At 56.8% G+C, this 25,634-nt stretch overlaps 8 protein-coding genes across 8 annotated transcripts; 5 read left to right on the top strand and 3 right to left on the bottom strand.

The window, feature by feature from the left end:
* Positions 1-2,239: 2,239 nt before the first annotated feature.
* CH63R_13526 (uncharacterized protein) lies at positions 2,240-2,452 on the bottom strand (the record flags this gene model as incomplete). Its single annotated transcript, XM_018308500.1, has 1 exon — positions 2,240-2,452. One exon carries the CDS (start codon positions 2,450-2,452, stop codon positions 2,240-2,242), a length of 213 nt encoding a protein of 70 aa, XP_018150818.1.
* Positions 2,453-3,095: 643 nt separating this feature from the next.
* On the top strand, positions 3,096-3,581 carry CH63R_13525 (uncharacterized protein; the record flags this gene model as incomplete). Its single annotated transcript, XM_018308499.1, has 1 exon — positions 3,096-3,581. One exon carries the CDS (start codon positions 3,096-3,098, stop codon positions 3,579-3,581), a length of 486 nt encoding a protein of 161 aa, XP_018150817.1.
* A 2,349-nt stretch (positions 3,582-5,930) lies between these two features.
* CH63R_13524 (Glucose-6-phosphate isomerase) lies at positions 5,931-7,886 on the bottom strand (the record flags this gene model as incomplete). Its single annotated transcript, XM_018308498.1, has 5 exons — positions 5,931-6,018; positions 6,088-6,520; positions 6,605-6,711; positions 6,791-7,324; positions 7,387-7,886. 5 exons carry the CDS (start codon positions 7,884-7,886, stop codon positions 5,931-5,933), a joined length of 1,662 nt encoding a protein of 553 aa, XP_018150816.1.
* A 2,676-nt stretch (positions 7,887-10,562) lies between these two features.
* On the bottom strand, positions 10,563-12,726 carry CH63R_13523 (Serine threonine-protein kinase gad8; the record flags this gene model as incomplete). The annotated part of the gene is made up of 3 exons (XM_018308497.1): positions 10,563-10,766; positions 10,867-12,431; positions 12,567-12,726. The coding sequence occupies 3 exons, from the start codon at positions 12,724-12,726 to the stop codon at positions 10,563-10,565; spliced, it is 1,929 nt and encodes a 642-aa protein (XP_018150815.1).
* Positions 12,727-14,984: 2,258 nt separating this feature from the next.
* Positions 14,985-16,200, top strand: CH63R_13522 (Major facilitator superfamily transporter; the record flags this gene model as incomplete). Its single annotated transcript, XM_018308496.1, has 4 exons — positions 14,985-15,078; positions 15,686-15,805; positions 15,889-15,980; positions 16,108-16,200. 4 exons carry the CDS (start codon positions 14,985-14,987, stop codon positions 16,198-16,200), a joined length of 399 nt encoding a protein of 132 aa, XP_018150814.1.
* Positions 16,201-16,825: 625 nt separating this feature from the next.
* On the top strand, positions 16,826-17,668 carry CH63R_13521 (Major facilitator superfamily transporter; the record flags this gene model as incomplete). The annotated part of the gene is made up of 2 exons (XM_018308495.1): positions 16,826-17,170; positions 17,402-17,668. 2 exons carry the CDS (start codon positions 16,826-16,828, stop codon positions 17,666-17,668), a joined length of 612 nt encoding a protein of 203 aa, XP_018150813.1.
* A 2,688-nt stretch (positions 17,669-20,356) lies between these two features.
* Positions 20,357-23,099, top strand: CH63R_13520 (GMC oxidoreductase; the record flags this gene model as incomplete). Its single annotated transcript, XM_018308494.1, has 10 exons — positions 20,357-20,433; positions 20,502-20,727; positions 20,793-20,911; positions 21,016-21,063; positions 21,153-21,279; positions 21,385-21,521; positions 21,594-21,877; positions 21,948-22,663; positions 22,758-22,894; positions 22,961-23,099. 10 exons carry the CDS (start codon positions 20,357-20,359, stop codon positions 23,097-23,099), a joined length of 2,010 nt encoding a protein of 669 aa, XP_018150812.1.
* A 943-nt stretch (positions 23,100-24,042) lies between these two features.
* Positions 24,043-25,490, top strand: CH63R_13519 (FMN-dependent dehydrogenase; the record flags this gene model as incomplete). Its single annotated transcript, XM_018308493.1, has 3 exons — positions 24,043-24,157; positions 24,221-24,272; positions 24,338-25,490. The coding sequence occupies 3 exons, from the start codon at positions 24,043-24,045 to the stop codon at positions 25,488-25,490; spliced, it is 1,320 nt and encodes a 439-aa protein (XP_018150811.1).
* Positions 25,491-25,634: the final 144 nt, after the last annotated feature.

Here is a 25,634-nt window from a genome sequence, read left to right as displayed (position 1 = left end):
CATACGTTATTACACTAACGGGAGTCAACATGGCCGCGTTCTGGGGCACCGCCATCTAATAGCGCTTGTTGTTCTTGACAGTAGCCTGGCTCGGCGCCTCGGGCGCCTCAGTCCCTGCCCAAACACCGCGGCACACGCACATGAAGACGCCAGTGGCTCATCGGGCGGAGACAGGGCGGCATCCCAGTCATTTCACACTCACCACTCAACAGGACGTAACTGTAAGATATCGGTACTGTACTCACTCACACAAAGACATCTAGCTAACCAATGGACACCCCGTTCCAGACTCCGCCGCAAGGGGGGTTTCTCTACACACCTGTATGCATCTCTAGGGGTGAGAAAACCACTTCCTGGCTCGGCCCTGCAGGCACTTCTCTGCGGTCTGATTTGAGCCCAGAGAGTCAGGACCAGGACCAGGACCAGAGCGGACTCAGCACCGCGCATACGATGTTATTCCTCCGTCTCGCGTCTCCAAATCTTGGCATACGTCATGGCCGCTCCTTTTCATGCATCCACCCTCCCTCAAGCCTTGTCGAGCCCCGCGGACCCTTTAATCTGAGGCGACCATCGTGAGGCGTTATTGGTCGATTTTGTGGCCCGCCATTCTGCAACAGGGAATCCCAAGGCACCAAGGGTCCTCTTAGCCTCTTCGGAGTCGCGAGTACATCCGATAACGAGCCCTCAGGGTGTGGGTTTAACCTCTCTCCCAGGCCGGCCCCGCCTGGTATAGCCTGCCCGTTGCAGCTGGCGCCTTGACGCTCACGATCCGCCCAGTTGAAAGTTTGCCAAAAACTCAATGGACCCGTCATTGCCACGACGTCGTTCGACTGCGGCAGATTGGGGGGGACTCGAAGGTTTAGTCACATCAAGTTCGGCCAGAGAGCACGTCATTGCATTCTGTTCGCAGTCAAGTACGATGTAAGGTGCTTTTTCGACCATCGTGAGTCTCTTGTTTCGACGGCGTACAACACTTGGGGCCAGCCAGCAACGTCGTTAGGGTTCCAGACCTGACGACATTTCACAGACGTGTTTCCACGAGCATGCGGCGACGCAAGCAACTTGCTGCCCCGCACATCCCCGACGGCCTACGGCTGCCAAACCCTCGGAAAGATGGGCACCAGATGGATCATCGGGCCTCGACGCAACGGAGATGGATATTCAGGAGGGACTGCCTCTCTTGAACCAAGCTCCCGTCGTTGCATGTGCCTTTCTCTCGGCCGGCTGCCGCGTCTATCCCACAAGATAAACGGTGGTCATAGCAATGCTTGAGTCGCTGACAGCCCACTAGTGGGTAACCCCAGATGATCCCAAAGTTGGTGATGGATCTACAGAAGGTCGTGCTGGACGAGGACGGCGGGTTTCACGTGAGGTGCCGACAACAGTCGAAGCCATGATGGGTGGTTCCAGCGGCGGTTCCAGCGGCGGTTCCAGCGGCGGTTGGGCACATGCCTCTACGTGGTCGTCTTTCCTCCCTCTGGATTATCTTCATCACTCGTGATGAAAGATCAGGCCGGCGGATGAGTGGTTGGATAGATCCCATGCTATCCCACCTGCATGGCCACGAAGTTGTGTCTCACTTCTCACCTGGCGTTCTTACAGTTTGCCACTTCGCAGCAGGCTTGCGTTTGTTCATTAAATCTACCGTCGCCATGCCGTTGGAGGCTCACAAGGTTGCGGGCATGAACGAGCATCCGGCTATTTCGCTCGGCGCCTGGTTTTCTGGCTCCGAGAGAGCAACCTTGGGTTCGCAAGGTTCGCGAGGACGGCCCGGTGTCAGAAATGCCTCGTCTTCGGGGCTACGAGAGGTTATGCGGCAGAGAAACTATCGATCTGCAAACATCTTACAGTTCACCCTCCCCTCCCCTCGGTTGGCCAACTTGGGCGGCCTCACTCGCCTTTTCGCCGATTTAACGCCATGCACGCCTACCTGTATACCCCGTACTATGTTTGCTTACAACCACCACATACAAGTACCCAATAAACTGACTCGGCGACTCTCTCCCTCCCACTTCAAAGCCCCTATCCACCCCCCCATGGGCGGCACCTACTTGGTCGATCCTTGGGATGTTGGCTCTCTCTGTTGGGGGGGAGGGAGAGGGTTCGTCGGCCACATGCACATGAATGAAAATGGACGGGCACACCCTCGTCCGGGCTGCGCCGTGTCGCTATCGACAAGTGGGGCCGAGTTTCTCCGATGCACACAAAGAAGTAATGGCTGTGTTGTCGCTCTTGTTTCTCACTTGATCAATCCAGCTGCCTCGTCCAGTGCCGCATTTGGCTGCTCGACGTCTCTTTGAATCGAACTGTCCTCGGTCGGGTCTTGTGGCATTTGGAATATGGGTTCCCAATGCCACAAAGATGGCCCATCCGGGTCCGACAAATCCCGTGACTCGATGAGAATGGTCTGCCTAGCAACGCAGACGCTCACCTCATCGAGCAGCTTCGACATTTTGGATATTGTCCCTTGCGGCTGGTCCTTTTCCCCGCTTGTGTGTCACGGTGAGTGAGGGTTAAACCGCGCCTTGCGCGCTTTCTTCTTTTTCTCTCTCAACCAAACAAAAGAAGGGGGAAATTTAGACAAAGAAACCCTCAGCGGCCACTTGGCTTTCGTAATCCCGCATGGCGGGACAGGCGACGGCCGGCCATCGGCGGTCGGCTAGGCGGCACAGCACGACGCCCTTGGCGGCACGGCACCCGCGGGGATCACGGCGTCGAGGTGGTGAATGGCCAGGAGACGGACGGATACTACGGCTCACATCGATGCAGGTGCAGTTTGTCCGAGGGGATGATTCCTGATTCCTCATCCCTCATCCCCTTCTTTGGCCATTGTCGCTTGACGGTTTGTCACCGTCGGCTTGGGCCACAGACGGCGCGGCTGGTGGCGGGTTACGAATGGGCGCATGTTCTTGTCGATCAATACCGGGTTCAACAAAGTACCACGGCACCAGAGAAGGCAAACGCGGCCCTTTTCGCCGACTGAGCGAGGTCAGTCTCTACACTAGTCAGAGCAATGCGCCGAGATGGATGCGCTCCTCCGCACCGCCCCTTTGCCATTTGGGCAGCAGCCACAAGGCCACCACGTCTGAAGTCGAATGAAGCACGCTCTCCATCTTTATCTCCACAACGGCGCCTATGGGAACGAACGGCCAGCGGTGCTCCCCCAGACCAAAACAGCGGAGCACGAGCTCGAGCACGGCCTTGAAGGGGTGTTGATGATCCGCAAGGACGCATGTGTCGACGCTTTTCGTGGAGCGAGAACAAGCGGTGTTTTTGATGGGGCTTTTGCGGGTTGGTGGTTCTTGTTCTCGTTTCTGCTCGAGAGACACACCCTATTCGTGGAGCCTCGGACGTGGAGTCAGGTCGGCTCTGCTGCAGCAAACATGGATCTTCTCGGAACTAGAGAAACCCCGGCGTTTGGGCATCCATCACAGGAAGCTCGAGGGCAGAAGAGTCCTGTGTACCGCGTACCGCGTACAGACCGCCGATCAACACTAGATGGAGAAAAGAGGGAGGAGGATAGATCTCCATCGCCCGAGGGGAAGGCCTACATGGGGGACCTCGTCGGACGAGGTGGATGAAGAGGAGGAGAGGTTCGAGACTCTTGAATCTCAGGATGGACCGCCTTGGCTGCGTATCGCAGTTGGAGACTCTTGACGATCGATCACCTCGCCTCATCGTGTGATGCTTGTTACGCCTCATCGCCAGCCGTCTCCAGACGCCCGTGTTGGGGTCATTCCCTGAAGATCCCGTGGGCATGTGAAAGAATTCTGGAGGGCACTCCCGACTGCAGACAAAGTCTTGATGCTCCTGACATGCCGCCCTTCGTGGCCATGCGAGCCCACATTTCGCCCGCGTTCCTCTCTCCTTGCGCCCATTCCGAGCGATTTTCTGTTCCAAGAAGAAGCCTTTAAGTGCTCCCCCCGCCCTCCCCAAGACTGTGATGGGGACATCTTCTCTCTCTAGGAGCATGCCGAGACTCGGTTCAATATCTCAGGAAGGCTAGCCCCCAGGCGTTTACACGTTTCATTCAACTTGGGGGAATTCGACTTTAGTTGGTTGGCTCGTTTCTATTCTGTTCATTATCTCTTAGATTCGACATGCTGTTGCACCACATCGTCGTTGTCGTCGCCTCCAGCTCGCCGTGATATCGACAGTCTCATGCGTCTGGTTTCTGCAAAGTATCAAGACCCGTGGCACTTGAGGCACGGCCTACGAAAGGACAGACGGCACCGCTATTTTCTAGCCCACGTTCTCACTGGGATGTCTTCCCTTGGCTCTGGGGTTGCAGCTGTGCTCGCATTTCTGTCCTGCCCCCCCTCGAGTTCCCGCGCAATGAAAAGAGAGAAGCCCCCCCCCCGGCTGAGCTGGGCGGAGCATGAAGCCAGAGTGGTCTGTGAGAGCCAAAGCCTTGCTTTCCCTCCCTGGACTGCTGAAGCTGTTGGTTTCCTCCTTGAGCTTTACAAGGGCGGGGTTTGGCTAATCGAGCCTACGTCCCGGTGAGACTTTGCAGAGAGTACACACACGCTGGAGCCAACGAAGATATGAAGGGACTTGCTAGCGGTCTTGATCGATGAGGGTACGGTGTGATGAGCCTTTTGCAGCCCCGAGGCCCAGAGTGCCCGCCCGCCTCCTCTATCATGGTAGCTAGCCCCCTTCTAGAGCTTGACCGGCGCCCGATGTAGGTATTTTGAAACACATCGACCGTGGGACAGGGCTATTTTGCGTAATCTTGCCGTGACAGTTGAAGGCGGCCAAGGACGGCCCGGTTTTGAGTCTACAAATCGGCCCACTGCACACAGGCTGCATGAAGTTTTATTTTTTGGTGCGCGGAAGACAAAACATCTCCAAGCTCAGTTAGCAGCCAAGACTTGAAGTAAAGCTTGCTGCTAGCACCTCTAGCAAGAGTTCATTAATCTAAATGGTATTGTGAGAGAAAAGCCGAGCCTGTTGGATGGTGGGAGAGGGGGAATCGCTTTGGCCCGAGACACCCTCCAGAAACTCCTCTCTAGCAAGAGACCCTCTACGACAGAGCCCCGATAGCCCAAGGCCTTGGGGCTAGACAACACGGGTTGCAAGCATGGCAACGTCCCAGCGGGAGGAGAGTAGGAAAAAGGAACGCGTTCTAGGGATCCCCGTCTGTGATCCAGAGCAAGTCAGTGCAGTGCCTCTTCCCACCGACTGTCAGTTGCCAGGGGCTTCAGGACCTCTGTTTCGTAGGAAAAGAGCTTTTCCCGAGACAAGAGCTCAGCAACATTGCCTTGGGCCTTGGACTTGGGACGGCAGACGCTGTGCTCGGAAGGCAGAATTTCCAGCAAGAGGGCGTAAGAGAGAACAACTCCATGGACCTTGAACGCAGCAGGTCGTGTCAGTTTTCAGTCTCATCCATCCATCACCTTGGCCCGACAGACGCGCAGGACGAGGGATCTTTCAAGTCATTAAGGCTAGGCGCAATAGACAGTACAATAGAGAGAGAGAGAGAGAGAGAGAGAGAGAGAGATTAAGAGAACCGCCTGACTTTGTCCTCCTCTATCCACTCTTACTTAGGTACTTACTATAACCTACCAGCTGGAATCCAAGAGCTGTTTTCACTTTACATACAAAGGGAGGGTATAAAGAGGTATAAATAGAATAGGCATGTTGTTCTTTTACACGAGAAGCACTCCCTATAGAAGCCTTATTTGAGCAGGTCACTGGGTGGAGGCCATTCTTGAGAGTCCAAGGACACAGAGGGACTTGACAAGGATACTGCATCATCACACACAAAGGTATCACAGCTCAGACATGGATCTAGACTCAAACATGGTTCATTTGTCTCTCATTTCATCTCGACTGCTGGCTTCATTGCAACATGGATGTGTCTTGACACCCTACCCTCTCTTTCCAATTTTTGAAACTACCAAAAAGAACAACGCAGCGCACATTAGTCATTACAAGTTGGAGTACTTCTTGAAGGCGCCAATCAGGCCGCCAGTGGAAACGTCGTGGCCTTCGCCGTTGCCCGCCTCATCGAGCTCCCTACAAAATCAGTCAGCACATGGCTTGTTGCGCGGAGAAAAAAAAAAGAGAATGGCATGGGGGACGTACTTGAGAATCTTCTTGGCAAGAACCTTGCCCAGCTCGACACCCCACTGGTCAAAGGCGTTGATGTCCCAGACGGCGGCCTCGGTGAAGGTAAGGTGCTCGTAGTAGACAATCAGGGCGCCAAGCTCAGCGGGGCCGATGTGACCACCGACCAGGATGCTGGTGGTAGGGCGGTTGCCCAGGAAGATCTTGTGGGGGACGAGCTCCTCGGGGGCACCCTCGGCGCGGACCTGCTCGGCCGTCTTGCCGACCATCAGAGCCTCAGCCTGGGCAAAGTAGTTGGAGGCCAGCATCTTCTGGTGGACGCCGTCGCCAATGGGGTTGTGGCTCTTGGCGGCAAGGATGAAGTCGGCGGGGATGAGCTTGGTGCCCTGGTGGACGAGCTGGAAGAAGGAGTGCTGGGCGTTGGTGCAGGGCTCGCCGAAGAGGATGGGGCCTGTGCAGGTCGGGTCGTGTTAGTCTCGCCGCCACCTTGGTCGTCATGTTCGCACGTGAGCGGGTCGGCTGGGTTTTAACTTACCGGTGGTGTACTTTGCGGGGGTTCCGTCCGAGGTGATGGTCTTGCCGTTGGACTCCATGGACAGCTGCTGCAGGTAGGCGGGGAAGCGGTGGAGGTACTGGTCGAAGCTGTTTCGCGGGTTCGTTAGCTCTCACATTTTGTCTGGAGTTGGGGGGGGGGGGGGGGGGGGGGTCGCGGAAGACGTACGGTGCGACGAGGTGAGTCTGAGCCTGGAAAAAGTCCGAGTACCAGACGCTGAGGAGACCGCCGAGGACGGGGATGTTCTCCTTGAGCGGGGTCTCGCGGAAGTGCTTGTCCATCTCGTGGGCGCCGGCGAGGAACTTGTGGAAGTTGTCGTAGCCGACGTAGATGGCGACGCTGAGGCCGATGGCGCTCCAGACGGAGTAGCGGCCGCCGACCCAGCTCTCGAAGCCGAACATGTTCTTGGCGTCGATGCCGAACTTTGTGACCTCCTCCTCGTTGGTGGACAGGGCGACGAAGTGCTTGGCGATGTCGCCCTTGCCGTCCGTCTTCTCGAGGAACCACGACTTGGCCGTGTTGGCGTTGGTGGTGGTCTCGGCGGTGGTGAAGGTCTTGGAGGCGATGAGGAAGAGGGTGGTCTCGGGGTCCGAGTTGGCGAGGGCCTCGGCCATGTGGGTGCCGTCAATGTTGGAGACGAAGTGCAGGGTCTGGTCCTTGGCACCGTAGTGCTTGAGGGCCTCGGTGACCATGACGGGGCCGCTGGGAGGTGTTAGAGGATTGTCCTAAGCGTTGTGACAACGGGTGCAGGGGCGACAGCTTACAGGTCGGAACCTCCGATGCCGACGTTGACAATGGTGGTCAGCTTCTTGCCGGTGTAGCCCTTCCACTCGCCGGAGCGGACCTGCTCGGAGAACTCCTTCATGTGCTCGAGGACGTCGCGGACGCCGCCCTTGTTGGACATGACGTCGACACCGTCGACCTTCATCTCCCAGTCGCCGACGTTGCGGAGGGCGGTGTGGAAGACGGCGCGCTGCTCGGTGAAGTTAATCTTCTCACCAGCGAACATGGCGTCGCGCTTCTTCTCGAGGCCGGCCTGCTCGGCGAGCTTGACGAGCAGGTCGAGGGTCTCATCGGTCAGGAAGTTCTTTGAGAAGTCGAAGAGGATGTCGGTGCCCGAGGCGGCGTTCTTGAAGGTGCGGGAGAACTTGGCGAAGCGGTCCGTGTCGTTGGCAAAGGCCTCCTTGAGGACGAAGTTCTTGCCGACGTTGTCGCGGTGAGCCTGGAGCTCGGCCCAGGCGGGGAGGCTGGAAGCTTGAGGCATCTTGGGCGGTCGGGGAGGAGGGTCGGGGTGTTGCTAGGCTGTTGTGTTGACGGGGGAAGATGGCAATCTTTGGAGGGAGAGGTCGAGGTTAGCCTAACGATTCTCTCTGAGCGGTTGCAGGAAGCGGTGGTGGAGATGGTGATGGTGTCGATAGTGATGATGCTCTCGGTCTTGGAGTGGCCGAGAGGCAGGATCGTACAGAAACGATATGTTGAGGGGGTTGGAAGGGGGTAGAAAAGATGTATACGGCGTCTGTGTGATCGTGGACTGACCAAGGCAGTGAAAGTAGAAGGAGAGGGTAGAAGCAAAAAGATGTTCGCGGTGTTGTGGTTGTGGTGATGGCGGTGGTGGTGGAGGTGGGAGAAAGTGGGATGAGATGGAAGCGGCGTGCAGAGCTCCGAAAGCAGCCAATCACGGTGTTGGGTGGGAGGTGCGTGGAGGGGTAATTGGGGGGCAACTGCGCAGCAGGCACTGGCTACAAAAAACATTGCTGGAACGCGGGGCAGAGAAGCACTAACCTGGGACGAGCTCGGGTCTCAGTAAGAACAGCTGCTTGGAGGGGGTGAGATGCGGTGAGTTTGTGTTGTGTGTGAGGTGAAGCTGAAGCTGAAGCTGAAGAGGAGGGGGGGGGGGGGGGGGGGGGGGGGGTATCAATGAGGGAGATGGAAGAAGGAAGAGGAGGAGAGTCGAGGAGGACGCAGAACGGAAATGACGTGGGGGAGGGTGGTACTTTAGAAGCAAGACGATACTTTACCTTTTGGCTGACTGAGGTGAGTGAGCAGTGAGGAGTGAGGAGTGAGTGGGCTGGGGGACTTGGATCCGCCTCTGTTGAGCAATGGACCACCAAATGACTTGAGTGAATCGTGAGTGGGTGAGTAAGAGTACAGCACAGTACCGTACCTACCTGCCTAAGACAAGAAGTGAGTGAGAGAAGAGAAGCTCGCCCAAGTTTCTCCGTCATCGTCGCCCCTCCACTCCCACTCCCGCCCGGTCCGTCCACACCCCCCCCCGCCCGCTCTACCTCCTGGGACCTGACTGACAGCCAGCCACGACACACCCAGAGCAGAGACAGGGGCTTACCTAATTCACGATGATAGCCGTCTTCGGCCTTGCGCCCATTCATCGCTTCTTCTTCCCTTATAATCCCTCACCTTGAGCAAATAGCTAAAATAAAATAAAAAAACGGGATTAGGAAAAATGCGTCCACCGCAGCCCGTCGTGATATTTCCTTTCTTTCTCCGCGGCATCACCCCGTCCTCCCATACAGTCATTTCTGCTATCTTGTTATCTTGTGCTCACTTCCATGTCATCCACGGACACCTCGACATACCTACCTACTCACACCCCCGAGAGGTGCTTTACACTAACTAACCACCCCATCTACCCAAGAGGGTACCTAAGCTGTTCATTCAACCCGCCATCCGTCCCACCAACAGAGAAAGCCCCCCCATTTTGTCCCAATCGCCGTACAAGCGCCCACTTCGCTCCATCTCCCTTCCCAGCTTTCCCACGTCTCAGACATGGATGCGCTGGTCAATCGCTAGAGAGAGGAGACCTTCACTCCTCTCCCACTATCCCCTATCGCCTTGTTTCCTCTTTTCCTGTTTTACTTGTTTAAATCCTAAATCGCAGCCGTATCAGTCCCCCCGTGTCTTTTCCTTTATCTGCTATATCCGACGGCCGATTCACCACCCCTCCAGGAACCTAGAGAAACCTCTCTCCCCTTACGTGATGCGGCTTAACAATGTCACTTGACCCCCCCCCCCCCGGTCCACATCTGCTGGACCCCCACCTTGGGGGGTCGTCCTCGAGGACACCTCGAATTTTCCCTCTTCTCGGCCCCCTACATCGTGACTTTCGGTCGGGGTAATTCAATGCGGCGCGGCCACCGGCTATGCAAGTTTGCCTGTCTGCCTTGATGCAATTCGGTCTCCCATGTCCGAACGCCGTGCCATGCGGCAGGTCTTCAGTCTTGCAGCCAGCGTTGCCGGTAGCAACCGTCTTTTGGCGCCATTCGCTCCCGCGGACATCACCATGACGTACGCACCGTAACATCCTTCTTTTCCCTCTTCTGAAGCTGGCATCATCAACACTCCATCGAGGTGGGCGCCATCAACCGGTCATCCCGACCCGGTGGATCCCCGCGCTTACTAAGTCCCGCCCCAGCCTGCCCCGGCAGATCCGATGTGATGTCCGTTGTGAGACACCGTCCGTCCGTCCCCGTCCGCCCCGGCTCCTCCATTCCCTTTCAAACACATCACTCGGGTCTTGCCATCATCCACCGTTGTCATCACCGACACCATCATCTACATCCGCTTGAAACCAGTTGAATGCCCATGACGAATGCTGAGCTAATTCCTCTGTCTTGCCTGCTCAATGATTTGTGCCTATCTACATTTCCTTTTCCCCAAAGGCGTCATCATGCCCGTCCCAGAACGCCGTACAAAGACGAAGGAAGACGCAAAGCTGTTTCTTTTGCGCGCGTGCGCGCGCGCGCGTTTCCACCGAGAGCGACCTCAAGATCCGTGTCGAGTCGCTTTGCTGTAGAAAAAACCCGAGGCGAACCCTGATTCACCAAGTCCACCTCGCCCCTTTGCACACAAATCTCATGCTTCGCTATCTAAGGGAGCCGGCCTAAAACTGCCGACCCAGCCGCAAACCCTGTTCAAAGTCCCCTCATCGGTCCTGGATGCTGCCCACGAAGGAAGGGTCCTTGACACTGCCACCGGCGTCGCCCAGTCCCGCGATCGGACGGTTGTACGAGAAGCCCTGGAATTGGTTCTGCATCGTCTGCGAGAGCATCGGTCCCTCCACGTACGAGTCCTGGGGGGCTTCTGACGTGAACTCGGGGTCGAAGTTGGCCGTGTCGAGCGCGTCCACCTAAGTCGCAGATACGTTAGCGAACAAAACATTGTGACAAATCATAACAGTCTTTTTTGCTTCTGCGTTTTTTTATTTGTGCGCGCGGATATATACTCACCACATTGGGCTTGAATGCAGGCTCGTACTTGCGCTGCAGAAGCTTGCGCCAGTCAATGGCATGGAAGAAGGGGTGCGCCTTGATCTCGGCCGATCCGTTGGCTCCGAGACGCTCCTTGGGGTCGCGGTTGAGCAACTTGGTCAGGAGGTCCTTGGCCGCCGGCGGGACAACGTCGTGGCCGGGGAAGTGGAGCGGCTCCGAGAGGATCTTGCGGTACATCTCGTTCGTGTTCTCGTCGTAGAAGGGCGGCAGACCCGTCAACATCTCGTACAGCAGGACACCCAGCGTCCACCAATCGACAGTCTTGTTGTAGCCCTGGCCCATGAGCAGCTCGGGAGCGAGATATTCGGGCGTACCACAGAACGTGTTAGTCCTGTCCTCGTCCTTCATGTCCAGCTTGCAAAGGCCGAAGTCGCACAGGGCGATGTGGCCCTGGTAGTCGAGAAGAATGTTCTCGGGCTTGAGGTCTCGGTAGATGACGTTGAAGCCGTGGAGGCACTCGAGTGCGCACAGCAGTTCGGCCGTATAGAATCGGGAGCGGTTAACGTCGAATCTCTGCTCCTTCTGGAGATGGTGGAACAGCTCGCCTCCGTTGACAAAGGCCAGCACGAAGTAGAGCTTCTCGGGCGACTGGAAGGTAAACTTGAGGGGCACGATGAAGGGGTTGTTGATCTGGGCCAGCACGGAGCGCTCGGCGAGGGTGTGAGCGACTTCGGAGCGCGAGATGATGTGCGCCTTGCGGATCGTCTTGAGCGCGTAGATCCGGTTCGTGTCCTTCTTGCGCACCTGCATCACCTTGCCGAAGCTGCCCTTGCCGACGACCTTGAGCAGCTCAAAGTCCTCAATTTTGAGCTTGCCGGCGCGGTTCTCGACGTACTCGACGCCGATTTTGACCTTTCCAGTGCCGTACTGCACGTCCACCCATTCGACTCCGCTGTGGCCGAGGGCGCGCTCGCGACTGGCGAACTCGGCGGCGGCCTTCTCGCGGTCCTTTTTGTTTGCCTTGGGGTCCTCAACGAATTGGTGCTTCTCCTCGAAGCGCGGGTTGATGCGGGCGACGCCGAGAAAGATGTCTTGGCTGCGGCCGGAGCCGGGAGGGGCCAGGGGGTTGCGCATGTAGAGGTGGATGACGAGCTCCGTCACGCGAGAGACGTCGAACTTGTACTGGGTGTTTCCTCCAGCCCACAGAGGGTTCTCTGGCGTTCCTTCGACCGAGTTGACAAAGACCTGCATCTTGTCGAAATCCAGCAGGGCGTAGGGCATGTACTTTCCGGAGATACGGCCATGGTTGGTGGGGATACCGGTGAAGCCGCCGCCGGAAGTCTGGGGGCGGGCGGCACCGTTGATGAAGGAGCCGACGGCGCCCCGTTGTGAGGAAGAAGGGCGGACGGAGCCGGCGACGCTGAGGGCGCCGCCGGTGGACAGCGAACCTTGGTGTGAAGAAGCAAAGGCTTGTCTGTGTTGTTCGGGGAGGGAGAAGCCGTGACCCTCGTGGAGGGTGACAACGAGGATGCCGGGCTTCGGGGGGTTGACAACTGGTGCTTGTGCCATGGCCTCAGAGGCAGCTGCAACACAGTCAGTATGGAGTGCATCGCGCCTCATGGATGCAGTAACGAGATAGGAAAGGGGCGCGGGCAAGGAGTTGGATAAGTTGGGTTGGATTGGGTCGAGTTGAGATCAGAAGCTTGGGGCTCGCGTACCAATGTTTCCCTCGTTGGTGGGTGATGCCGAGCCAGAGATGTTGGGCTGGGCCTTTTCGCTGCTGTCGGTGATGGTGGACGTCGACGGCGAACGGGAGAAGGTGTTGGCCAAGGGACCCAGATGGGTCTCCTTGAGTTTCTTCGTCAACTTCCACGACATTTTTGAGGATGGAGTTAGACCGGATGCGCGACGGGGACGAATCGGCGGTGGGTTGGAGGGAATATGGCCGGTCGGTCGGTTCAGGAGACGACGAGGAGTCGGGAAGTGTCGAGAATGACGACGACGACGACCAGGGGAGGTGAGTCGGTCGCTCTAAGAAGTTCCGGTGAGCAGTAAAGCAAAGGAAGAAGATGCGTAAGTAATGAAGAGGTCGAGTGTCAAGCGAGGTAGGTAGAGGAGAGACGAGACGGTCGACGACGAGAAGGAGTGCCTGTCGGTCGGTCGTTCTAGGGTCGTGATTTGTTGGTGGAGGTTCGAGGTTGCGTACAAAGACGCTCGTTCGCTCGCTCGTTGGAGGAACCCCGCAAAAGACGCCCCCTCTCTTAGGCCTCGAGGCTTGGTGCGGACGGACGTGGGACGTGGACTGGGGTGGTGAGACAATCTGGCGCCGCCGGGCTGGATAATTTGGTTGGTTGGTCAGTGTGTGTGCGTGTGTTGTATGCCCCCACGGATACCGGTGACAATGACAGTAAAACCCAGGTTTAGTGTAGGTACTGCGCGCGAGAGAAACGTTGGACGAAGGGAAGAAGATGAGATAAGGGGCGGAGGAGGGAGGATGAGGAGGAGGAGGGTGAAGGGGGATGGAGTTTGGAATTTGTGTAGGAGGGGGGGGGGGGAGGAGGCAAACGGAGGAAAGAATTTACAGGGCAAAGCAGAAAGGAAGGAAGAGAAGCAATTCGGGTTGAGGTGAACTGGCGAAGGGATTCCGAATTGGATACTTCGTTTGGCCCTCTGGGAATGAGTTGGGCTGCTGCACACACCTGGAACATGGACGCCAGACAGTGATCAAAAGGGGGGATGTGGATTCCGTTCAGGGGAGAGGCGCAGGCGGCAGGAGGGAGGGAGGGAGGGAGGGGAGAGGGAGGGAATAGGAGGCTCAGGAGGCGGTGCACACTACCTAGCTAGGTACCTAGGTACCTTTTCGTACACGACAGATGTCTGCCTTCTGACACCCGCACGGTACAGGGAGAGGGATGCAAGTACAGTCCTCTTTTTGAATCCAATCGGATATAGTCACGTGAGCTTTCTCCAGAGGGAGAGGGGGGAAGGTCGACAGTGCGAATAGGCACCTGGACTGATAGTGCTTACTAAAGCCAAAGCAGCCCGATACAGTGCTTGAGGTGCTGCAGAATTGCCTCTCCTCGTCTCGAAGCACCAACCAGAATGAATCTCTCTCCATCATCCCCCATCACTGCGCTGAAAACAGGCCAACGTCGGGGCTTGCGCTTGGAAACTGTCATTGCCATTGGGCATTGGTGTGATTGACACCAGCGGGCTGCCCCAGCGCTCTGCTCGCTTTCCAAGCTTTCCAGGGGGGATTTGACGAGGATTACGACACTACCGACATGATGCCGGCAGTGTCTCCTCAGCCCAACGACAAATATCCCGTATGCGCTTCGTAATGCTGACCAGCTTCACTCTTACATGTGGCATGGCTCCGAAGAGGGAGCGGACAGAAGTTGGACCCGGAACTGCCAGCCATCATCACTCACTCAATCCCATTTCAGCCGCCTCCTCGCCCATCAGTGGGTTGACTGACTCCCAAGCGGATCGATAGTTCCTCGGCCGCCCCGTTGCCCCCGGCCCAGTTACAGACTGGTGCAGTGCAGTATCCGTACACTACAGTCACGCTTGTCGCTACACTAGAGCCAAGAGGCGGGAGCCCTGCGTCGATCCGTTACAGCCTGCGCACGTGAGCCAGGGGACTCCATCTTCCAGGCGGTCCTGCACTATATACTGTGGTTTGCGTACCGCATCAAATTAAACGAGAAAGGGGATTTCCCCCCAAACGGAAGGGCGGATGGAACGGCTGGGACGATCTGGCGCGCGGCCTGACGAAGATGCAAAGGGTCGGGCTCTAGGCACTGGGCACGGGTTCGCGCCGTTGCACGCCGACCATAACAACGTCTGAGAGAAACCCCTCTCGGGTTACGTCGTCGCACATTTAACACACCTGTCTACTATGTAGTTAGCTAAAGGGTGCTGCATCGATTCTCCAGTGGCTGAGTCTTCGCGAATCGCGGCAGCACCACCGTTCTAGAAGGCCGCGGGGAACGAGCCGCCAGTGGGATGCTGGACCTGGGTACGTACCCACGTCACGTGTCTGATAGCATCAACATTATGTAAACACGATGCTTAGGTAAAGACCGGGTTTCAGGAACACGATACACGGGAAATGGGACACGGGGCACGGGACAATGGGCTCCGGTGTCCTTCCCAATCGGTGCTCACCACCCAAACCTTCTTCTCGCACTTCGTTTGTCGCCCAGTTCAACTGCTCTCAAGACTCAAGTGAGGACTTACAGAAAACACCACATGCCCACGCGGTGCTTTCACCTTGACAACTTGTGATCGGGAGGCGTGCGCCTGCCGTCTGAGACAATGCTTCCACACATGGCCGTCTGAACGCAGAAAGAAGGATGTAGCTCTCGGCCATGTCAGCCTCCGCCTGTGCCGGACGAAAAACAACAGCGGGACGAGTTCTCTTCGAGGCTGCTACTCATCGTGCCATGAACAAAATGTGTCCATATCCACTGCCTTGTCGACATCTGAGGTCTCAGCAGCCGTCATGGCCACATCAAATAGAGGACCTCTCTCGGATGCCGCACTGTTGGACGCGTCGGCCTCGCCTCATGTGTCTTGACAACAGAAGAATTCATATCCCGACGCAGAGGCCGGTCCAAAGCCCGTTCAAGATATACCTAGGCCGCTCCTCCAGCTTCTCCAACTCCAGGACGACCAACGTCTTAATACTATCTAGCCTCCAGCCCAAGTCCTAATATCCCCACGTGTACACGACAGAACGGCGACTCTATACGACCATCTTTGGGCACGCGGCGATGGAAACTCGGCCAACCACACCTCAACCAAAACCATCTGTTGACCCTGTACATACCAGTCCTCCTCTCGACTCCAGAGGCCGCCATTGTCATCGTGTCCCTGGTGTCTATCAGGGACGCCTTCCACGACTTCGAACTGCGACACTGGGTCGTCACGTTGTATCTGCTCACCTATGCCGGTAAGGTGCACGGACAGGCAGCACCAACTCGGCGTCATATACCCAGACCGACGTCCAGACGCGCCGTCTAACACCTGGTTCAGGGGTTCCAGTCATATTCGTCCAACTCAGCGACATACTGGGGAGGAAGTTCTTCATTCTCTCGACCCTGGCCGTTGTCGCCATGTTCTCCATCGTATGCAGCGTGGTATTGTCCACGGTTCAGCTACAAGCCGGCTCGAGTCGCCGTGACTTGTTCTCGGGCTGTGACCCTGGCCAACGTTGCGGACATGTCGTCGAATTGGTCCCGCCCGATAATTGAGGTGAATCTCGTCGCCGTCACGTCTCTGGTCATCGTTGTCAGCTCAGTTCTCGGCCCAGCTCTGGAAGGCATCGTCAACAATCACCAGAGTTGACGATGGGGTTTCTCGCTCGAGCTTGTGGCCTTTTCTCTCCCACGCAATTCTCGCCTCGCTTCAAATGGGATTTGAAATTGTGCTCAGTTGTCCATAGTGCACCGACAGGCGTTTGTTTATGCTACAGGCAAGTCTCTTCGCATTTCTCCTTCCAACCGGCAGTCCGACCTATGACTGACTGCGGGGTGCAATGGCCAAGGATGCAGGACAAGTTGACCAGAGCTGCAGGCGCCCGGCTGGTCTTTGTTGGGGCCGCGGTACTCCTCTCCTCCTCGGGCCTTCGTGGCCTTTCGGGTTCAAGGAGGCCGGCTCAAGATATCCGTGAAGCAGCCCCGTCGTCATCTCTGACATTGCCATCGGCGATACCCTGTTTCTGGCCTTCCTCGCATGCAAGTATGTGGTTGGCAGGCCGCCGTACCCACAAAAGCCCGTATTTCCTCTCCGGTTGAAGGGGGATCGACGTTTTGCCGGTCTAATCCTGTAAGTTGTGTTCTTTCTCCAACTCTTGCTGCAGCATCTGTTGCAGCTGCAGCTCCGAGGCGCAGCGTAGCTCCATCACCCCTCTTCTACGTGTGTATGGATGTGTGTATGTGTCGAAATCGCCTTCTTCACCGGGCCCCCATTCATGACAGCTTCGATCAAACTCCTACAACGATTCCAGGCAGTCAATGGACTAAGCCACTTCAATGCGGGCGTCCACCTGCTCGCTCTCCTCTTGAGCTCCCCCGCCCCCACTTCCCACGGCGGAATCCGGACATCCCGCTACGAGGTGGGACGTCCAGCCTTCCTACTTGTCGTTACTTGGGGCAGATATGCAGATGCTGAGCGTTGTCTTCGCCTGCTCTGCGCCTGCTCCGCGGGGCCCGGCGAGCTGAGGAGACGTCTCTTGGGCTTCCCTAGTCTCCAGGTCACGATGGGATTCGGCCTTGGCATGGAATTGGCCATCCTGCCTATCTACGTCTCTTTCCTGGTTGACCGGGCGGACCTGGGTCAGCATCACCATGCAGCTGTCATGCATCCTTTCTGACGAATGAAGACAGCCATTTCGATGAGTGCTGTGATGTGACACAGGTTCGAACATTCGGGGGAGCACAAAGGGCTTGGCCGTGGGGTGTGTGTTGTTTCTCAGCTCTCAAACGCGTCGTCTCACATTGTGTGTCTGTGCCAGCGCTGATTCGTTTTCTTTTTTTACACGTCCTAGGTACTGCAAGACTACCATCCTCAACAACCATATCGCATACGGCCTCCCACATCGCTTCGACTGTCCCCCCTCCCTTTCGAGATGGGGGCCATATCGAACTCGGTCCAGTTCATCGAAACTCTGCCGCCTACCGTCCGATCCGAGTTCAGCGAGGGCTACAGCGCACAGCTTCGCGCCGTCCTGTACATCAGCGCAGTCGCCCTCATCTCCATGACGCTGGCGTGGGACATAAACCTTAAACGAGCTCGTGACATGGCGGGGTATTAGTCTGGTCCGACACATTGGATTGCTTTCGGCCTCCTACACCAATACGATGGAGAGGTCGGAACCTCGAGCTCGCTTATTTGGGACGGCTCAGCCCACGGGGGAAGGTTCAGACGTCGTGAACACCCTACGAAAACGGTTAAGTCGTATGGAAAAGCTAATAGGGCAGCACTCGGGAAAGGGTGAGAGGGGATGGGAGGGGAGGGGGAGAGGGGAGAGGTAAGGATGAGGGGGACCTGATGCTTGGCTAGCGGCCAGTCTTGGGGGCCGGCATAAACATACCGCGCGGACGCCTGGGGGACCAATGCAACGTGGGCCAGATCTTCGAAACGCTCAGCCGTCACAAGCAGATTCTGCGGGAATATGCTTCCAGTGACATTCTTGTCCCGCATCCATCTCCACCACAACGGACAACTTCCAAGGAGGGGCTGCGGCGGCGGCGGCGGCGGCGGCGGCGATGGCAGCAATACTGCTTTGCTCGTGCATGCATCCTGCTGCCCGCATTCCGTACTCATTGCATGGGAGGAGGGGGGGGGGGGGGGCGCAGAGAATGGACCGTGGGCCATACATGGCCCATAGATCATGGATCATGAAGGACGCCGGTGGCATACTGCAACGGCGATTCGCCGCCGTCCTGCAACACTTGCGGCCTCCCGCAGCTATTTTTTGATTGTTTTTCCGCTCTCAAACCGTCAGACATGCAAACGCATACACCTACACTAGCGTCCACACAAAATAATGTCTCCGGGATCGTTGGAGACAGGGTGGAGCAGCGCCGGCTGGGCAGAGTTGGGAATGCCTCCAATCGTGAGCCTCGATCTGGCCAAGATGAAGGCACAGCAAGCTTAGACTTCCAACTCTGCGACGATATTTCGGTGATAGCTCGGCGAGTGGGCATTCGACGGCAACGTCAGGATCTCCTGACTCGGCTCTTTAGCTATCCCTGAATCCCTGAAGAAGGACCTCCTCCTCACCTGCACGGTTGGCGGTAGGGACTTGGCCTGCAGGACGAGGTTTGGATGATATCGTATATCACCACTGATACAGACATCGTACTGTTAATAGTATGTACTTACAGTAGGCACTTACGACGACCAACAGGCCAGAGACGTCCAGCCCCTCCCAATCCTTCTCCCCCTTCCCCCATGCTACCCCAGACTTTGAATTGCGGGGTGCAGAAACACGGGGCGGCAGTAACCCGTCCCCCGGATGATGACCAGTACAAGTCAGGCCCAAATCAGCCGGGAATATCGGGTCTGGGAATGTGACCGGCGCGTTGTTTGGTGTCGACGCGGGGTGGTGCCGGGGGGCGTAGGGGTCGACTCCGGTGAGCGCTAACTTGAGGCGCTTTTCCCTGGCCCACCCCTACCGACCTCATGCCTGCAGCTCTCTCCCCCCCCCCTCCTCTCTCTCACCTAGAAGCTCCCCAAATTGGAGACATATGGGCAACTTTCTCCCCGGGGTTCAAGGTTTTTGGTGCGGCTCAACTTGTTGGGGGACCAGGCATTGGGCCTTTACGAAGAAGCCTTGGCGGGTTTCCCGGTTGGGCCTGAGCCGGGTGCGTATGCACTGTGTAAGTGCGATGTATGTGATGTATGTACGGATGTAATGTACGTCTATACTTCTCTGTATGTACTGTACTCCGCACGATTACGCCGACTACCATCAGGTTTCATTGTTTCGGGGAAAGGGGGGATGATGGGACGTGGCAGGGCCGCGGGAGTGCCATCATCGGATATGCGGAAGCTCTGCGCATTCGGCAGCGCGCTTCTTGTTCATGACCTGGCGAATATACATCGTACGCAGCGGCATATTCGATGTCACCGCATGAGGCTTGTCTGGTCTGGCCTGCCTTGGTCTCTTCCCCCCTCGGTGAGTGCGGGGAAGCTAAGGAAGCTATGCTGATCCAGGGGAGGGGAAAAGGAGGAGGAGGAGAGAGAGAGACAGAGCAGAAGAGAAAGCGAGAGAGATAGAGCGAGCGAAGAAGCATAGCCATTGCTGCCATGCATTGGACTTGGGAGGGGGGTGATACACTTCCGCCGACACGCGTCGATGATAGGTCACCCTCCAGCAATACCGGATGACACGGACTCTGCATACTACCTCTACAGGATGGAACAAACCACATCTCCCGAGGGCACACGTCGACCAACGGGGAACGATCCTGGAAGAATGACCATGGGGTTTCCCCTCACCGTCTCCCTCCCCTGTTGGATCTTGGGTTTGAGATCCTGGAGGGTCTGGAGTAAAGTCGGGGTCGTGAACGATGCAGGCAGCCGAATGACAAGGGGGTACTGGGGGTAGCGGAGCAAAGCAAAGTAAAGCGGCGAAGCATCAGAGCTGCAATCGGCACGGATGGATGGCTGGAAATGTGTACACGGTATAGGCATCCTCCCATCTTTTCATCTATTTATTGACGACCGCTCCGGCGGGTTTGGGGAATCCATGGTCTAGAATGCTTCTCCAGGCACATTTTGACAAGAGAAAGTGTTGCAGTTGACCTGAGCAACAACGGTACATACTTAAAGACGCACAAGTCCCCCCCCCCAGATATCTTGTTTGCTTGCTTGATTATATATCTACTGTTTGATCTCTCTCCCTTCCCGGCTCTCTTCTTCGTCTTTGAGCCATCTCCTACGCCCACACCTTTACCAGCTTTTGTTCTGAATTCTCTCTCGACAAACCGCCATCATGAGCGGAGCTATCCCGGACGAGTTTGACATCATTGTCTGTGGCGGTGGCAGCTGCGGATGTGTCGTTGCCGGACGGTTGGTCTCCTCCGCTCAGACGTTGTTCGTCTTTTTTTCCCCCCTGGGGAAACGCTAATGCCTCACAGACTTGCCAACTTGGACCACAATCTCAAGGTGCTCCTCATCGAGAATGGTGAGAGCAACCTCAACAACCCGTGGGTGTTCCGGCCGGGCATCTACCCGCGCAACATGAAGCTCGACTCCAAGACGGCCACCTTTTACCAGTCGAGGCCCTCGAAGCATCTGTCCGGCCGGTCCGCCATTGTGCCCTGCGCCAACATCCTGGGCGGCGGCTCTTCCATCAACTTCATGGTTAGTGGCCAAACCTCCTGCGGACTTTTGAGAAAAAAGCAACCCCAGCTGACGCGGCCCCCAAGATGTACACTCGTGCCTCCGCCTCCGACTACGATGACTTTCAGGCCAAGGGCTGGTCTACCAAGGAGCTGCTGCCTCTCATGAAGAAGCACGAGACGTACCAGCGAGCCTCCCACAACCGGTACGTGTAAACCCTTTTGAGGGGCCCGACCGTCCCCTTTTTTCCCCTTCCCCAACTCTCCAATTCCCAGGAACTCTAGTCGACTAACCGTGTGATGAACGTAGGGAAACTCACGGATTCGACGGCCCCATTAAGGTTTCGTTCGGCAACTAGTAAGTTTCCAGAAAGGCGGAGGGGAGAGCTGTTGGGGCGACCAATGACATAAGAATCCGAATCTAACCTGCCTGTTCCCTTTCCTCAGCACGTACCCTATCAAGGATGATTTCCTCCGCGCCGCCTCGTCCCAGGGTATCCCTGTTGTGGATGATCTTCAGGATCTCACTACCGGCCACGGAGCTGAGCATTGGCTCAAGTGGATCAACCGCGACGTGAGTTGATTTCCCATCTTACCAACACTTATATATCGACATCTACACCACCGTCCATGCCCTTTCCCCCGGTATAACGTAACTGACCCATGATTGTCACTTCAGACGGGCCGCCGCAGTGACAGTGCCCATGCCTACATCCACGCAACTCGGGCCAAGCACTCCAACCTCTACCTCGCCTGCAACACCAAGGTCGATAAGGTCATCATCGAGAATGGCCGAGCTGTTGCCGTCCACACCATGTGAGTTTTTTTTTTTGAATAGTAGGGAACAAACTGTAGAGCCCCCCGTGGTGCTGACTCGAAAAACCATAGCCCGAGCAAGCCGCTCGACCCTAACGAGCTCAAGGGACGCACGTTCAGAGCCCGCAAGCAGATTGTCATCTCGGGCGGAACCCTGTCGTCTCCTCTCATCCTGCAACGCTCCGGCGTTGGTGACCCCGAGAAGCTTCGCCGCGCCGGCGTTAAGCCCATCGTCGACCTGCCCGGCGTCGGTCTCAACTTCCAGGACCACTACCTGACCTTCTCGACCTACCGCGCGAAGCCAGGAACCGAGAGCTTTGACGACTTTGTCCGTGGAGACCCCGAGGTCCAGAAGCGTGAGTGGACGGCCCTTGACGACAAATGAGAAATTGCTCAGCCCGGCTGACATATCTTGACAACCTCTAGGCGTCTTTGACGAGTGGAACATCAAGGGAACTGGCCCGCTGGCCACCAACGGCATCGAGGCCGGCGTCAAGATCCGGCCGACGCCCGAGGAGCTCAAGGAGTTCGAGCGGTGGCCGACCCCGCACTTCAAGGACGGGTGGAAGTCGTACTTTGAGAACAAGCCCGACAAGCCCGTGATGCACTACTCGGTCATCGCCGGCTGGTTCGGCGACCACATGGTGATGCCGCCCGGCAACTTCTTCACCATGTTCCACTTCCTCGAGTACCCCTTCTCGCGCGGCTCGACGCACATCGTCTCGCCGAACCCGTACGACGCGCCCGACTTCGACGCCGGCTTCATGAACGACGAGCGCGACATGGTGCCCATGGTCTGGGGCTACATCAAGTCGCGCGAGACGGCCCGCCGCATGGACGCCTACGCCGGCGAGGTCGCCAACATGCACCCCGTCTTCGCCTACGACTCGCCCGCCCGCGCCCGCGACCTCAACCTCGCCGACACCAACAAGTACGCCCTGCCGGGCAACCTCACCGCCGGCATCCAGCACGGCAGCTGGACCCAGCCCCTCAACGAGGCCGAGAGGAAGGCCGACATCAAGAGGACCCTGAACGCCCACTGCGTCGACGGCCGCGAGCCGCTGAAGTACAGCGACGCGGACATCAAGGAGGTCGAGGAATGGGTCAAGCGCCATGTCGAGACCACATGGCACAGTCTCGGAGTAAGTCATATGCAGTCCCTGCCCCCCAGAGAGAGAGAGAGATAGAGACAGAGACAGAGCCCGATGAACACATGCACTGACAGAAAGATACCAGACCTGCTCCATGGCTCCCAAGGAGGGCAACAGCATCGTCAAGCACGGCGTCCTCGACGAGCGCCTGAACGTCCACGGCGTCAAGGGCCTCAAGGTCGCCGATCTGTCCATCTGCCCCGATAACGTCGGATGCAACACGTACGCCTTTCCCCTTTTTCTCGCAAGCGCTCACATAGCCAGCTAACCTCTTTTCCCCCTTTCCAGATATTCCACCGCCCTGCTCATCGGCGAGAAGGCCGCCGTGCTCGTCGCCGAGGACCTCGGATACTCCGGCGAGGCCCTCGAGATGAAGGTGCCGACGTACCATGCCCCGGGAGAGTTTGTGCTTAACTCTCGTCTCTAATCCTGTGCGCCAATGTGCTGCTTTCCGTTTTCCCTTGTCACTATCTCCAGTCTGGTGAATTGGGCGAGTGTACGACGAAAAAACCCCAGAATGCACACCTCCTCTTTTGCGCGCGGTTCGAAGCTGTGTGGCTTTATTTTCCTCGTCGGTCCGACTTGTTTATATCGATAGCCCAGTCTTGTGGTTTTTGTTCAACACGAATGATGATTCAATTTCGAGCTTCGCGTCTGTAATTGAAAATGTTGAAGTGCAGTTAACCTATATGATACGTTTTTGTGTGCTGTGAGCTTCTAAAAACCTTACTTATTGATATCTATCTGAAAAAGTTTGCTTTCAAAACCGACCGGACTGTACTGTACTGTACGTATTGTGCTCTTACTGCGCGTTTGGTTCATCTTTCATGTTGGGGATATCAGAGCTGCCAGTTCGCGGTCTGCTTGGCGTATTGGTAGCATGAATAGTTGACGAATATCCCACGTGCCTGCGAGTATTCCTAGCAAGAAGCAATATACAATGCTGTTATCTACCGGTCTGCCTTGCAAGTGTGTCTATAGTGTGGGTTGTAAAGTGCATCCAATCACCAGATTCCCGATACAGTTGTTTCGCTCGTGTCATCGCCTGAAAGCCACGCGGGAATTCCAAATCATGGAAACATCATGGGAATACTGAAGCGTTTGGTGAAGAGGTTGATCGTTAGAGTGGCACAGGCGTCTGATTCAGTGGAAACTAACAATTGCGTAGACCGGCTGATGAGCTACAGTTTACGTCATGGCCGTGCTTAGTTATTATGGCTTATTTCACTTATCACGTTCACGGTACAGTATGGCCAGGACAAATGCTCCATCCAACATCCAACAACTTCTTGAAATTCCAAATTCACACCATTTCAGTTTTGCCAAGAGTTCTCGTCAAGAATCCAATCATCGACATTCCTTGAATTAAAATGTCCGACCCCAACTCTCCTCACATCAAGAACCGTGATACTCCATCATGGGGCCTCTACCAGCGTGAGAACTTTTGGAAGCTCAATGATGGACAAGTTCCTCAGTTCAACACTCGTAGGTTTCAATAGAACATGTCAAGATGCCTTGTAGGAGATGAACAGACTGACGGAACATCAGACCCCGACAAGCTCGAAGAGCTGGCCAAACAAAAGCTGACTCAGAACGGATGGTAATCCCCCACTCCCCCCTTTACCATTCGTCGTCAACAATCTCAAGTGTCTGACAAGATACCAGGTATTACGCTTCATCGAATGCCGGCCTCTCGCACACGCACCTCGCCAACCGCCAGGCCTTCTTCCGACACAAGATCGTCCCCTGCCAGCTTGTCGACACCAACGAACGCTCAACCCGCACCACGATCTTCGGACACGAGGTTTCGGCCCCGTTCGGCATCGCGCCCATTGGCATCAACAAGATCTACCACCCGCAGGGCGAGCTACCCGTCGCCAAGGTGGCCGGAGAGCTGGGCATCCCCTACAGCCTCTCCACGGCCGGGTCCTGTCCCATCGAGGATGTTGCCCGAGCCAACGACGCGGGTCGCGCATCAAGGACCGACGGCCAACCGGGAGATCGATCCAAGATCCCCGAGGGTCCGCGGTTCTTCCAGCTCTATATGCCTCACGACGACGAGCTCACCATCTCGCTCTTGACCAGGGCACACGATTCCGGCTATACGGCTTGCATCCTCACCACGGACACCTGGCAGCTAGGCTGGCGGCACGACGACGTGGCGACGTCGAACTACGCGTTTTACCGCGGCATCGGCGCCGACATGGGCCTGACCGACCCCGTGTTCCAGAAACGCCTGGCGGAAAGGGGCATCGACCCACAAAAGGAACCCGAGAGGGCGGCCGCGATGTGGATCGACAGCATCTGGCACGGCCGCGCGTGGTCCTGGGACAAGGCCGCGTGGGCGCGGGCGCAGTGGCAGCGAATCAGCGGCGGGAAGCCGTTCCTGATCAAGGGCATCCAGAGGGTCGACGACGCAGAGAAGGCGGCGGACCTCGGGTTCGAGGGCATCGTCGTGAGCAACCATGCTGGACGGCAGGTCGACGGGGCCATCGCGAGCCTGGACGCGCTGGAGAGGATTGCAGAGAGGGTCGGGGACAGGATCGTCGTCACGTTCGACAGCGGCGTGAGGGGCGCGGCGGACATAACGAAAGCCCTGGCGCTGGGTGCCAGATTCGTCTTCATCGGGAGGCTGTGGATCTGGGGGTTGAGTATCATGGGGGAGCACGGGGTGAGACATGTGCTCAAGGGGCTGTTGGCCGACTTGGACATCTTGATGAACGTGGCGGGGATTCAAAAGATTGGGGACATTAACAAAGACCTGCTGGAGTCGTTGCCCAAGTCGTACGCACTGGTTGCCGAGAAAAGCAAGTTGTAGACCGGAGCCGATAGTTGAGAAACGAGATTTGCACGCCCCAACATCGAGAGCAAGGTCAATGGCTCATAGCTAAACATCAATCTTGGAAAAGCCGTTGATTCTTGTGAAATGATACCTAGTGATGCATGTACAAGATGTTGGCAG

The sequence above is a fragment of the Colletotrichum higginsianum genome, chromosome 10 (assembly GCF_001672515.1).
Source record: "Colletotrichum higginsianum IMI 349063 chromosome 10, whole genome shotgun sequence".
In the NCBI taxonomy this organism is placed as follows: Eukaryota; Fungi; Ascomycota; class Sordariomycetes; order Glomerellales; family Glomerellaceae; genus Colletotrichum; species Colletotrichum higginsianum.
The sequence above is the reverse complement of the archived record's forward strand: the minus strand, read 5'-3'. Positions and strand labels throughout refer to the sequence as shown.